Source organism: Chiroxiphia lanceolata, chromosome 1 (assembly GCF_009829145.1).
Source record: "Chiroxiphia lanceolata isolate bChiLan1 chromosome 1, bChiLan1.pri, whole genome shotgun sequence".
Taxonomy (NCBI): domain Eukaryota; kingdom Metazoa; phylum Chordata; class Aves; order Passeriformes; family Pipridae; genus Chiroxiphia; species Chiroxiphia lanceolata.
In genome coordinates, this window is record NC_045637.1 from 132,151,471 (window position 1) to 132,166,146 (window position 14,676).

At 41.1% G+C, this 14,676-nt stretch overlaps 2 protein-coding genes across 9 annotated transcripts in view; one reads left to right on the forward strand and one right to left on the reverse strand.

The window, feature by feature from the left end:
- Nucleotides 1–431: 431 nt before the first annotated feature.
- LOC116784590 (lanosterol 14-alpha demethylase) lies at nucleotides 432–12,173 on the forward strand. 2 transcript variants are annotated; one of them, XM_032683360.1, is made up of 10 exons: nucleotides 432–659; nucleotides 1,598–1,696; nucleotides 2,618–2,794; nucleotides 6,306–6,432; nucleotides 7,526–7,700; nucleotides 7,873–7,992; nucleotides 8,442–8,637; nucleotides 9,211–9,306; nucleotides 10,171–10,339; nucleotides 10,990–12,173. In XM_032683360.1, the coding sequence occupies exons 1-10, from the start codon at nucleotides 486–488 to the stop codon at nucleotides 11,166–11,168; spliced, it is 1,512 nt and encodes a 503-aa protein (XP_032539251.1). In that variant the 5' UTR covers nucleotides 432–485; the 3' UTR covers nucleotides 11,169–12,173. The 2 variants fall into 2 exon arrangements, with proteins under 2 accessions (XP_032539251.1, XP_032539259.1); XM_032683368.1 differs by lacking the exon at nucleotides 1,598–1,696 and having other exon boundaries at nucleotides 445–659.
- Nucleotides 12,174–12,460: 287 nt separating this feature from the next.
- The window catches only part of AKAP9 (A-kinase anchoring protein 9), a 115,865-nt gene continuing 113,649 nt past the window's right edge, over nucleotides 12,461–14,676 (reverse strand). For all 7 annotated transcript variants that reach the window (XM_032683242.1, XM_032683287.1, XM_032683279.1 and 4 more), the window contains 2 exons: nucleotides 13,786–13,925; nucleotides 12,461–13,094 (listed from right to left, as the gene is read on the reverse strand). In XM_032683242.1, coding sequence (XP_032539133.1) covers nucleotides 13,051–13,094; nucleotides 13,786–13,925 — 184 coding nt within the window. In that variant the 3' untranslated portion in view covers nucleotides 12,461–13,050. The remainder of the gene's footprint in view (nucleotides 13,095–13,785; nucleotides 13,926–14,676) is intronic.

Below are 14,676 nucleotides of genomic sequence, written 5' to 3' on the forward strand. Positions count from 1 at the left end.
TGACATTAAAGATTTGGGGCATCTACAATTAAACACAAACGACCTGTCCTCCTCCGCCGCCTGCTGTGCTGCCTTACGAACCAGCGCACTGGGCTGTCAGCCGGGACGCCGGCGGTGACGCTCGCCAGGAGCGCCGGCACACCGCCGTAGGACCGTGTTCTCTGGGGGCCGGAGGTTACCCGTCCCCTCAGCACACCCGCTTTGGCGCCGCTGGGCGCGGGGGCCGCCCCCATTCCCGCGGCCCGGCCCCCGCCCGGCCCCCGCCCAATGGCGCCCGGCGCAGCCCGGGCGATGCCGTCACCCCGCGCGGCGCGGCCGCGGGTTGGCTCCGGCGCCGGGAATCGTCACATGGGCAGAGATCAGCCCAGCGCCGGGAATCGTCACCCGGGCTCGGATCAGCCCAGCGCCGGGGGCGGGGCCATTTCGCTCCGCCTTGGCCTGCTCCGGGGCGCCGACTGGAGCGGAGCGGAGCCGAGCCCCGGCGGATGGCGCGGATGGCCGAGGAGATGCTGAGCCTGATGGAGGTCGGCGGGTCCCTGCTGGAGCGGGTGGCCGTCGGCAATCCCCTTTCCCTGGTGCTGGCAGCCTCCGCCTTCGCCCTCAGCCTCGGGTACCTGTTCCAGCTGGGGTACCGGCGCCACCTTGGAGCCGACCAGAAGGTAAGGGCTGGGGGCGGTGGGGCCAGGGAGAGGCGATGGGCCGGGCAGGGGACCCGGCGGGCTCCGCCGCTCTCCCACGAAGGGTGGTCCCTGCGGGGCAGCGCCGGGGAGCGGGGCAGGGGAGCCGGGCGCTGTCCCTTTAGGGTGCGGGCGGGGGAGGAGAGATGCGCTCACCTCGGGACCGCCCTTCTTGGGAGCGCAGGGGAAGGGGTCGTGGAATCCAAGTGTGTGGGAACCGGCTCAGGAAGGCGAGGAGCGTTTCCAGCAGCAGCCCCAGGGCGGTTTCTGGCGGGAGTGGCGGTGGCTTCACCCTCGGCCCCGCTGGTTGGTACCGCGGGAGGCGGAGGCGCTCAGACCTTGTAGAGGCAAAGGCCGTTCCCGGTGCTGTTTTATCGATGGAGCCCATTTGCCTGCGAAACCCATTGCTACCCTGAAGCTGGGTGCTTTTGGGACGCTGTTTAACCAATTGTCAGCACTGTTTTGTGAGTGCCTTCTTTTCAATTGCAGTATCTTTCAGAGGCAGCATACAAGAATCTTAATCGTATTCACTTAATTTTAATCCTTGCTGCTTGCAAATGTGGCTCAATTTGAAAAAATAATGAGTTGTCCAGTGTTGACCTTTTCACAAAAGAGTTTAAACAAACATGTATAAAACGTCCTCTGCGGTTAGTTTTTATATAAATAGACATTATTTTATTACTTCTGGGCACTGGGACATGCCAGGGAAGTGGTCAGATCACCAAGCCTACCAGAGTTCCAGAAGCGTTTGGACAATGGTCTCAGGCACATGGTGTGACTCTTGGGGCTGTTCTGTGTAGGGCCAGGAGTTGGACTTCAATCCTTGTGGGTCCCTTCCAACTCAGAATATTCTACTATTCCATGATTCTGCAATACTCTCTGAAGAAAATTCAATAATTATTTTTCTCTTTTTTCCTCAGAAATACCCACCTTTTATTTCATCAGGCATCCCTTTCCTTGGACATGCAATTGCATTTGGAAAAAGTCCCATTGAATTTTTGGAAAATGCTTATGACAAAGTATGTTTTCCCCTATGACTGGCTGAGTATATGCTAAAATATTTTTGTGTATCTATCAAGTTCTCTCTCTGGAACCTGTTTAAAATCAGTTCATTCTCACTTAGCACCTTGAATATAGAACAGAGTGTGTACAGTAGGCTCTGGTATCTTCAGATCTCTTTATGTACATTGTTGTTAGAGAAGTAGTGTTTTCTGAGCTCTCTCTTGTGATTCACATGTGAAAAATATGTTTGTATATTTGGGTAATACTCATAGCTGGATCACAAGTTAATTAAAAAGTCATTTTAATGACATTATTTTCTGCCTTAATTGATATCTTTTAATCGGATTCTTTACTAATCTGTGACCAGACTGGAATGTAGCTGACCACCTCTGAGGCAACTTGATGACTTTTAAGGCCTTGCCAGTGTTAAAAGGGCTGGTAAACCTCAGTAGTTTTTATACTATAACAGCCCAAAAGAAATTAACTGAGTAGAGCCTTAATTCCAATTAAATTAGATTCTGCATGAAGGTTTGCTGGAGATGACTTTTAAAATTTAAAACCTTATTTGCTCTTAATTACCTATGCATAACTCCAAATCCAGATTTTTTTGAGACAGTGTTTGTAGATTACTGGAGGCAGTATATGCTGTCATCTCCCTGCTAGTTTTTGTAGTGTCGCTGATCTTTTATTTATGTTTTTTAAATGGTTTCAAAATGTGCAAGATCACATATGTTCATTCTAACATTAGATATCACTAGTAAGTATATTGAGCACAGAATTTAAATGTGGTTTAAAATATTTATATCTTTATTAAATCTGTGGATACTTCTTAGGAGAGAAAGTAATTTATTACGGAAGACCGTACATAGAGATAGGGATTTAATGATTTGTGATCTTCTTATTTAAAATAATTTTTTTTTTTTATTTTTCTCTCTAAGTATGGGCCTGTGTTCAGTTTCACTATGGTTGGCAAGACGTTCACATACTTACTGGGTAGTGATGCTGCTGCTCTACTGTTCAACAGTAAAAATGAAGATTTGAATGCAGAGGATGTATACTCCCGGTTAACCACACCAGTTTTTGGAAAAGGAGTTGCTTATGATGTGCCTAATGCGGTATGTATTTTAAAGATAAGATGAATGGAAACGTAGTGTAATTTGACTTCTGAGTAGGCAGCCCTGAGCTCTTGGCTCTGTATGATGGGGTTGTGTGTTCTGCAATTCTGGCATATTGCACTAGGTAAATAGTCTCATTTGGATAACCAAGACTGAGCGTGTTCAGGTTGCTTTCTTTACCACCTGGCCACTGTTCAGTCTGGGTGTTATATTTTGTTCTTGAAATCATCTAATCATAGAGGAAAAACTAGTAAGTTTTTTTCTTTCCCTTGCAACCACCACTGACTGCAGATGACTTTTCCTTTCCAGGCAACTTTAGGTTTTTCTTCTGAGACAGCTTTTAAGAGTGATAACTTTTCATTCAATGCCATGACAAATCCAGACGCGGAAGTAATAATTTAATAGTTTGTACCACAACGTTTGTCTTGCTCAGGCAAAAATCATTCTGTATGTGTTTGCAGAATACAGTCTGCATGGGAAGCACAGAAGCTGTGTCACCTACCACTGTGTCTGAGCTAAGCGTTGGGGGCTTTCTGGTTTGTGAGTGTGAGCTGTTTTGTCAGACTCCCAAACTGCAGAGGGGAACTTTCCTGTGGAGGGACTTGCTCCACTGGGACTCTGTTCAGTGCATGTTGACATCAACAGCCTGTTGTACAGCAGAGTAGTTTGGTGGCAGAAACACCACTGTGATATTTTTGATTTTTAGTTTTGGCCTGATTTTGTGTATATAAATGCCAGTTATTTGACTGGTAATAGTTTCTGTGACCATCAATTCTTTTCCTCCTTAGCATGCCTCTTCATTTTTCCTTACCTACTTGGGTGACTTACCCTATTAATTATGTGGCTTAGGAGCAGTAATCATTACTCACTTTGCCTCCACACCTGCATTTTGCCATGATCCACAAAGTATGTATGTTGTTCTTACCCCATTCTTTTGGGAATCTCATATACATCTTGCTACTTTGTAAATAAGTAAGGGAGAACTTGGTTGTTTCCTGCTTTGTAAGGATGTATTAAATTGTGGATAAGCAGTGTTAAAAAGTTTGGGGTAAGGATTGGTTGTTTAGGTGGTGGGTTCTTTTGCCCTTCACGGATTTGCATAGCTCCTCCCTTTGAGAATGAAACTAGCAGGACTGCAGCCTGGACAGCAAGTAGGAGATTGTTTCTTGTGTCCTATGAGAGCTCTTCCACAAATGGGGCCATTCTAACAGACTTGTTTCTACCAGTTCCAATAGTAGGAGGTCGTTCTCGAGAAGTCAGGGATGGAGTTTTGAATCCCTTTTGCAGCTGCTGGAGTGTAGAGGGTGAATGATTCTCTGCAATACATCTTTCATGTTCTTCTCTGGTACATACTAGTTCCAGAAAAAGTGTCTATGAATCAGACATAGACTGCTAAGTTGACCAGATTTTCACTGTGTTGTGCTTCTTTGGATTTTGACTGTCACAGGATGTCTGCTTGAAACTGAAAGGTGATGGTTTGTCCTTAATTCTGTGAAAGTTTGCCCACTTGTTACAGCTGTTTTGACTTCTGCTTTCATGCTCTACAGTTTGTGGATGGATTTGCATGTCTTCATTCAAGGGCTAGTTCTTTGATGGGATCTAATCTCATCTGTCAGGAGTTTTATAGAACTTTCAGTAAGCTCCTTGGAAATGGACATTTTTTGAAACTATGTACCTCAGGCATATAGGGATGACTAAGACCTTCTACCTCAAAAGTCCACCATAGACAGCTTTTTTTTTTTCTTTTTCTGAAATGAGGTCTTTTCATAGAGTTACCCTAGGGTTTCTTTTCCCCCTAAAATGTGTTTGAGTCCAGTCAAGAGAATAATCTTGCCATGTTACTTAGTAAGCCTTGGGTGTCTGTGGATAAGTCTATTTAATTTATATCTTTGATACCAGAAGGACTTTTTCCTTATTTTCTGTGCAGATTCAGGTTCCTCAGAAAATTGCCTTTTTTCCGCAAAAAAATTGCCATTTTTCTACCACAAAGATTACTTTTCTTCCTACAACAGGGAGTTGAAGGGACTTTGCTATTGACATACACTGATTATCTCTAGTTTCCCTCTGTGAAGGTAGGTATGCTCAGTTGTGGCTAGAATGCCTTCTGCCAGAGGTGAGCTGGTTTTTTTGCACAGTGTTACCACCGCCATTTCATTTCAGACATCTAATGGGAAGGCATTTAGAGAGCCATGGAAAACTTCATTGGCATTCTACAGTTGATGGATGACCCCAAACTTTCTTTTGAGACTCCCTTCTCTCTGCTTAAGCTTTTAAGTATCTCTTCATTCTGGCAGTGACTTTCAGTCACATGTTTAGAAGAACCACCCCTTACTCTTTAAAATGAGTAAGGTGTTTATTTACCAGTGATTCTGGTAATTATTATTATGCATAGTCTATATATCACTCATTGATGTATATATTGACTTGTATTCACTCTTTGTCTCCTCCCTCCAAGCCTCTGTAGATAGCTTCCTGAGAGGAGCTGAAATGGCAGAGGATGTGTTCACTCCTGTGTTATTCCTGTCTCCATCAAGCTGGAGATTGGCTAGCATGTTGCAAGGGAAAATGTGCTTCTCTCTTTGCTCTGTGGCATGTCTACCCTCTGAGAGACTGCTGGGGTCCCCACTGCATTCTCAAAACAGAAGTTTCTAGGAAGTAACCTTTCTTTTTATGCCTTTTGTTCTGTGAATACTTTATAGTACATGCAGAGTCCTTGGTGGAAAAGCAGCTTTTGGTGTATTACTCATGACACAGTGCAGATCTGTAGGACAGATGCCTCATTCATAATTCGGGCTTAAAAATCAGATTAATGATTTTCTGAGTCAATGTCCTGTCAGTTCATTTAATGGTTCTCATCTAAGAAAGGGCTTTTCACCAGTAGGTTTATTAGCTATGAGTCTATACAAAGAAAAAGAGGAAAAGGTGAGAAGGGTGTGAAGCTCACTGTTTTCCTAGGAACCAGTTTGCCCCCTGCTTCTGTGTCTGACTTCCTGGGCAGTGATCAAAGGGCTTTATAAAAGAAAGGGTCATCTCTAGTCCAGGGGTGAGGTATGACTGCCTGAGAGAAGACAGGAGGGGGAGAGAAAGCAAGGAGGCCACATAACAACACAGGCTGAATCCGGACTTTGCAGGGACAGGGCTGATTAGGTTTGTGATTGTATATCTAAAGGGTGTTTCGTATTTCAGCCTTGAATGCGTCTTGTGTCTTCAGGGATAACGCTTAATGAAGATACTAAAATAATTTTTTGTTTTGGTACTGCAAAAGAGAGAACCACGGCTCCTTTGAGCTATTATTTTACTTGGACATTTCTAAACTGTTGCTTGAAAAACAAAGAAGGTGAAAAACAGAATATTACCTATTACTTAAATTTTAATATCTGCTGTACCTTGCAGTCCTAATCATAATCCCTATTTATTTCTGACTGTTCTTATAGTACAAATGCTAATAAGTTTTAATTACATTAATATGATGATCCTTGTACTGATTGCTTTTCTGTCTTTGTTCCTTTAGATATTTTTGGAACAGAAGAAGATGCTCAAAACTGGGCTAAACATTGCCCAGTTTAAACAGCATGTATCTGTGATTGAAAAAGAAACGAAGGAGTATTTCAAAGCATGGGGAGAGAGTGGAGAGAAAAGTAAGCAATATCAGATGCATTTTCCCTCCTATTTTCTGGGAAGGAATTAAGGTCAATGCAGTATGTTTTTTGTAAATTATGCACTGCAATATTAAAGAAGTTAAAAATTACATAGGTAAAGGCATACTGAACATCAGAAGAAACAAAATACAGGTTTTTTTAAAATCAAATATAAGGCTGTTGGAGAATAAAGCTGCTCAGAAAATTACTGAAAGGAATGAAGAAAAGGAACGAAGAACTGTTTCAGTTTTGCTTTATTAGTCAGCTCACAGACTGCACCTGTTGTGCTTGTTTTGCATGATATCACTTCCTAGTCCTTAGGAAAAGGTGTTGCTCTGACTCCCCAGAGCCAGTGCTGGAGATCTTAAGCTCAGGGACCTTCTACACTGAAAAACTGCATTCCTGAAGCTGATATGGTTAGGTTAGTGATCTAAGTGAAATCCTTTTTTTATTTCCCCCCATTCCCAACTAGCTTCCTAGACATACACCATCACCATTGTCACAAGCCCCCAGCTGCATAACAGTGTCAGAAATATTTATTTAAGCCTACGTATTTGTATTTAAATACATTATATATTAATATATTGAAATATTTTGAAAGGATATAATTTATATGTCATACAGTTAATAACATGGTAATATATAATTTGATATTTCAATATCTAAATACTAGTATATAAAAATAATTCAATGAGCAGCAAGACTAACTACCTTCCCATGGATTTGGATTTCAGGTTTAAATTTTTGTATGATTTCACTTATATTTATAAAGGATTGTGCTCATGATGCACGGCTTGCTTTGGAAGGATTACTACCTCTGCTAGAAAAATTTCTAGAAAGAAATACCTTAGAAAAAAGGTGTTGAAATCAGTGATCTAAAGTTTTTTGAAGAGACACTTCATAGACACATAGAAATTTTAAATTGGATTCTTCATTCTCCTAGTCAAACAATCTAAAATTCTATTTTAAATTATTAATCTGTGTACAGTTACTTATTTTTTTCTTCTACAAAACAAAAATAAAGAATGACCTGTAAAACATAACATCTCAACTGAGATGCATCTTCAGTAATGTTTTTCAAATCTCTCCTCAGACCTGTTTGAAGCCCTTTCAGAACTTATCATTTTGACAGCAAGTCATTGCTTACATGGGAAAGAAATCAGAAGCTTGCTGAATGAGAAGGTGGCTCAGCTGTATGCCGACCTGGATGGGGGTTTTACTCATGCTGCCTGGCTTCTGCCAGGTTGGCTACCTCTGCCAAGCTTCAGGTACCAGGAATAACAGATAGAGCAACTTAAGCATTTTGTCTAAGCATCATTCGTTGTTTGGATTGTCCCCCACCCCCACCATTTGTTGTTTGTAAGCTATTCTAGACATCCCAATAAATCCTCATACGCATTTTATGTATTAAGTTGCTAACAGAAGTGTTTTGAATCACAGACGTCGAGATCGAGCACACAGAGAAATAAAGAATATTTTCTACAAGGTTATCCAGAAACGTCGGAAGTCTGAGGAAAAGGAGGACGACATGCTCCAGACTCTACTTGACGCTTCATACAAGTAAGCCAAGGGTTTGGAGACTTGTCATTTATACGTATTTTACTTTAGCTTTGAGCTCTTCAGTTAAAACTATCTACCAAAATCCAAGAAATACTCCCTCATGTTCTGAATTGGTTTTGTTACCAGCAATTAGTCCTAGCTGTGTTCTTAAAAACAGCTTTAAAACTCGTCAATCGTTTTTCAGATTTCTGAGATTTTCATCAGTGGTTATGAGGTTGCTGAGTTTACTTCCTTTCTCTTTGCTGGCTGTTGGGGAATGATTTTCTTTAAAGCTCCTAAAAGTCTCCCTCTTTTCTCCCTTCTCCCTGTCCCTGGATCTTTTGACACTCCATTTAGGGTAAGCAACAAAAGAGTAGCAGGAGACAGAAGTACATTAGAAGAAATTGTAAATGCTCTTGTAACTGGAAGCGTGACCCAGTGAAGCTCTAACATAACTCCCTCTGATGCAGGGACGGCCGCCCGCTGACCGATGACGAGATTGCTGGAATGCTGATTGGGCTGCTGCTGGCAGGGCAGCACACATCCTCCACCACCAGTGCCTGGCTTGGCTTCTTCCTCGCCAGAGACAAATCCATACAGGAACGGTGCTATGCAGAACAGAAAGCAGTTTGTGGGGATGACTTGCCACCCTTAAGTTACGACCAGGTTTGTATGTTACATTATTTCTGCTGGGTATTTAAACAAAAAAGTTAAAAAATCAACAAACATGAAATAGAGCCATATGCTTTCCGATAGAATAATAACTGGCACAGTCATTCCGCGATAACACTGTTTGCCAGTACATCTCCTCCTCTCTTCCTGTCCAAGTAAATTTTCAACTTGATACTGTTTTTTTCATCAGTGTTCATTAAGGAAATTACAGTTTCTATGTCTATTTAAGAAATGATAGTTCTGTAGAGGAGGAAGATCCTCATATTCCCACTAAGGAAAGTGATGCTACGTGACCTTGTTCTTTAATTAGGCAACAGAAAACACTCAGGAGACAGATCAGTAAGAAACTAGTTGTATTTGATTCTACTGGTCAGAGATTTTTTTCCTTCTTAATTGAATCAAATAGAAAAAAAGAAATGTAGCTCATAATGTACATGTAAATACAAGCTGCTTAGTCTTTTTTAAAATTTTTTTAAAGATTTGTTTTTAAATGGTATAAAATAGCATTTTGTTTGTGTTGAATAAACTTGGCTATATTTCGATATATAATTTTCTCTGTATTTTCAGCTCAAGGATCTCAGTTTGCTGGATCGCTGCCTAAAAGAAACTTTAAGGCTCAGACCTCCTATAATGACCATGATGAGAATGGCCAGAACTCCCCAGGTAAGGACACTTTTTGGAGCTCACTTCACTGCAGCAGCACATGCCAGATCAGAGGTATCTCAGTTGGCAGAAGGAAACACAAGTGAGCAGTGTTTGCTGGCAGGGAGGAAAGCCGATGGTCGCCTCCGGTTCTGTCAGTGGTAGCGTAGTCAGAGTTGATTGATGAAAGGAATTAGTACCTTGAACTTGGTATTTGTTACCTTCATCTGGAATTGTGGCCAGTTTCAGACTAGTCCAGCCCCCAGAAAGCAAGATGTTGATGGAGTGAAGCAAGCAGATGGCCACAAAGATGGTAGGGGGTTGTGGTGAAAGGCTGAGGGAACAGGGTGTTTTTTGGTCTGGAGAAGGGCAGGCTCTGAGAGGGGACCTAGGAACAGCCACATGCAGCAAAACTGACTCTTTCTTGTAGCTATCAGTCTTACTTTAGTTTGGTGCCACAATTTAAAGCTATTTCTTGTTTGCCAAGTATTTTTAATAGCTATCATGGAAAACTTTGGCATGCACTTAATATAAGCTAGGAAATCTGAAAGAAAACTTGGTGCTTGTAATAAGATACCAAGTCAGATAAGTAATTTTTTTAAATTATGCCCCTCCAATGACAAAGGCTTTCAATAAGTTTTAAGTTTATTAATTTTTTTAAGACCTCCTGTAGAATTGCCAGTCTTATTAAAGCAGCTGAAAGGTTCCTGCAACTACTTGAACATTGTGACCTGTACAAGTAAGAGAGAGTGTGTTAGGCTGCATTAATTTTAAATGCACTTAGCCAAAATCTATTTCGAAATTTAAGCCTCATGATGCAACACTTGAGGCAGCACATTTTGGAGACATTTTGTGACTTGCAGGGTCTTGTCTCTTCTCTTGTAGACCATTGCTGGATACAGTATTCCCCCTGGCCATCAGGTCTGTGTATCTCCTACTGTTAACCACAGACTCAGAGACTCCTGGAATGATGCTCTAGACTTCAAGCCTGACCGATACCTCCAAGATAACCCAGCAGCTGGAGAGAAATTTGCGTACATTCCATTTGGCGCTGGTGAGTAAGAGAATACAGCACCTTCCTGAGTGAGGTGTGCTCAGGTGGCTCATGCCAGTCATCTCGTACAGCACCTCTCCACACTGTAGCATCAGAGATTTTTTTCTTTCTGTTTCTGCCTGAAAGTTTTCTTTCTGTGGAAGTGCTGTTAAAACAATTAAGTTAATAATTTTGCATTAGTCATAGCTGTATATATCGCTCAGAGCAGTAATCAAAACACATCTTTAGGTTAGCATGTGTGATGCTTGACTCAAATCTTTTCAAGTCAAGGTGAAACCTGGTATTACAAGGTCAGTTTTAGGCAGAGTAAAAATCTGCAGAGTCACCTTGAAATTATTGCCACAGTGCAGTTAGAGTTGATCTCATTTCTCAGTGTTCCAAATGCTTCTTTGCTAGTACATAAATTACTGCTTTCTAGTGGGGACAGAACAACACAGTTTCGTTCCACTTACTCATCTGTTTAATGCAGTAACAGCTTAGAAAAATAAGACTTAAGTGAAGTTATGGAATGGGGTATGTCCAACATCAGAGCCTTGGATTGTTTAGAAAGGGGCAACTACTGTCTGCATAAAACTTTTAAAGTTAACTGGTTGTCAAAGGTGATTTAATAACAAAAAAATTCTAACTGCATTTTATGGCTTTCCCTCTAGGCCGTCATCGCTGCATTGGAGAAAACTTTGCTTATGTTCAAATTAAGACTATTTGGTCTACTTTGCTTCGTTTGTATGAATTTGATCTCATCAATGACTATTTTCCGACTATAAATTATACTACAATGATACACACACCTAATAACCCCGTTATCAGATATAAGAGGAGGTCACTGTAAATTCTGGTCCTAAAGCCTTACTTATTTAAATTGTGTGAACTAACAGACTTTTGAATAAAATTGTGACAGAATGAGTGGCAAATGGAAGCTGTTGCATCTACTGTTAGGAAAGCAAAAGTCATCTACCAAATGCAAAATTTTTGCATCTGTTTTGTTTGCCCCCACCATTTACTGCTACTGTGTATAATTGCTTGTTCTACAACTTTCTCATTGTATTTTTAAAGCAGAAGTGTCTTTTCTATTGGTGTAACACTTTTAAGATGCATGCCAGCTCTTTAATGAAGAAATAAATGATTTCTACAAGTGGAACCTTTTGAAAAATAATTGAAGATTACTTACCCCAAATAACTAAGGGGCAAGGCCAAATACCTTACCTCTGCACTCATTCACAGTAAATCCATCAGGGAACAGGCACCACAGGGGAATGTACTTGGTGGTGCCCTTCCTTTGGCATTTATGATTCTGTTCCACGCAAGTGAGGGATGGTCTTGGCTGATTTAACAAAATGTTACTGTACAGCTCAGTAGTAGGCAGAGTACAAAATGATGACAGTTATTCTTGAAAAGACTTAAGTCATTTAACTGTCTAACTTGAAGTAGTGGTAAAATGCTTAGGTTCAGAAAGCAACAAATAATTCTCTACAAAAAAGTTCTGAAAACAGTGATCTCTGGAAGCTTGATGTACAGTGTGAAAGTAACAATATGATGATCTAAACCCATGAATTTTGTAAAAAAGATGTTTGTGTATAAAAGGGTCACAAATTAAGTGAAATAGCTGAATGTTGTCCAGTTTGGTACTGATGGACCAATCATGCAGGATTGTTAAGTGGTTTTTGGTTCAAAAGTGGTGATGATAAATGGTAATAAGCTCTGGCTCCCGTGACTTTTGAATTAAATTTATAAACAAACCTCTTGGGGAAGTTTTCTGTGCCCAACTCTGTCAGTTCTTTTTGAAAAGCATTTGTAAGTAATTTTGTAATAAAGCAACTTCAATTAGTCATGCTAAGAGCACCCTCCCCCCTTTATCAGTGCACAGTGTAGCAACGGCTTTGTCCTGTCTTTCCTGTCTGAACTCAGTTACAAAACCTTGTATTTGTATAAGTCATGGCAGCTGAGGGAGTGCAGGATGTTCTCTTCCAGCCCTGACAGATATGACCAGGAACTTCAGAAGCCAGATTTGTACCTGTCCTTCTCTTTAGTAGCAGTGCTGTAAAAAGTAAAGCTGCAGCCACTACAAGCAGGACCACAGGTAGGAGCAACTTGTTCCGTGTAAATAAGAGAGCACTCCTTGAACACAGTTAGAAGCATGAAGTCATCTTTATTTCAGTACTTTGACAAAATACCCATAAAATTCAAAACTTCTACCATTACAAAAATAGGTCTCTACAAGTGATATTCTGTCTGCACTGCCAGTAGCAAATATTACGAGAATCAATGTAATTTCAGTAGCCTTGCCAGAAAAAGTGCAAGTAAACTTTGCTGAATGTAGCTCAATTTAATTAATACACAAGTTTCATCTTCGCACCCTTTTCATAAATACACACTTCATAAGTTAATCATTTAAATTAGCATTCCACAAATATACATGTAATTTAATGGTGGGGGGTTTTTTGTTTTGGGTTTGGGGGGATTTTTTTGGGTTTTTTGTTTGTTTGGAGGGTTTTTTTTGTTTGTTTGTTTTTTTTTTCCATGAACACAAAGTGCCTACATACATAAATCCCAGTCTATGTTGGTGTGCCAGGATGGAACTGTATACAATCGTATAGCTGTGTTCATATTGGTCCCACAATATACACGTTGTACAAAAGCACAGAAAGAGCACAGATTTACAGAAGGCAATCTGTTAGCATCACTGCCAGTGATGGAGATGTTGAAGGGTATTATTATCTTCTCATACCCATGTGCAACTGAGTGTATGATGTCGAACCTGTTAAGATGGAGAAAAATTTCCATTAAGATTACTTGGAACAAGTATACCAAGATGCACCAGTGACATTCAGCTGAATAAGCCTGAAAGATTTTACATGGAAAACCATAAAATAGTTTGCGTTGGAAGGGGCATTTAAAGGTCAAATCTTTTAAGAACAAAGCTTCTCCAAATGATGGATTTTATGCTGAAGTAAGACTTCAACACAGGAACTTCAAAAATCAAGGTTGATAAATTTCATCCTATTGTTCTAACAATTTTTTTTATGTATTCCTCTTGCAGCACAAAATTGGCCATAATCTATGGGACAAAACAGCTGTAACTCCTGTAGTTCAGAGTGGTAAGAGAAGAAATTCCCCTTGTACTTCCACATCCCTGTCTTTGGGTACATTTTTCTTCATATAGCTTACAATCTTAGTAAGATGCCAGCTGAATCCTTGCACATTTATTAGAAATCAGGGAAGTTAAAGCGTTACCAATAAACTCAAAATCTACAATTACAGCACACTTCAAAGAATTTTATAATCTTCATGAGCTTTTTGCTACAGCTCAGAAAAATGCCTCTTAAGGCTGAAAATGCCTAAAATCAAAGTTGTTTGTTGTTTGCACATTATTTTGAGAGAACCAGCACACACTTGGAAGTGTGCCTTGTGCTCCCAGGAGCCACAGGGAGGGCTACCTGTGCCCTTACCTGACTGCACGCTGCCAAGTCGCTTCTGTAGTGCCTCCAGCCGATGGATGTAATCTGTCAGAGCTCTTTCGGGGTCGTAGTTCTGCAGTTGAGAACAGGTGAAAGAGACTGGGTTTAAATCAGCGTGCATCCCATGGAACCTAGGGGCAGAACAACACACACCTTGTCAAAAAGTGAACTTTCAAGTAAAAATTTCAGCAGACACAGCAAATTACTGTAGGTAGGGATACTTTATGGTCTGGCCTGCATGTCCCCTAGCTTACCCATGTGGTAGCCAGCACATCATTCCCATGTAATCTTCCTGCCATTTATTGCCCAAGCCATCATACTGCCTCCCCCAGAGAAACCACTCTGCCCGCTCGTCTTCACTACACCTGATTTGTTGCTGCATTTCTTCGGGACAAAGACTGAGCAGCAAATTCCTACTGAGACTGCAGCGGAAGCCATGGTAGGTGAAAGTTTGCTTTCTATTAAAAAGCTTGTGTGAACAAGGACACCACCACCTTTACAGGATTCTACCTCTTGTCATTATTCTCTATAAGTAAAAGTCAACAGTGGCTATAACAGATTAGAGGGTTTTTTCCATGTAAACTGTTACAGTCATCACAAACTAAGATTATACAGATGAATGAAAATGAATACATATACATGAAAATGAACAACCAAAATGGCTCGAATCTGATACTGATCTGAGCTCACAACTTCATGAAAGCTCATCAAAGACTGATGGCACTCATAAAACATTGCCCTGGAGGAAAAATATCCGGTTTTACAGGCATCTGACTCACTGATACCTCTGGTATCATAGCATAGGGCAGCCAACCAAAGGTATTTGAACAAGAACAAGCAGTGGAGCTGCCAGGCAGCTTCCACCCACGCTCTGGTCGTGAG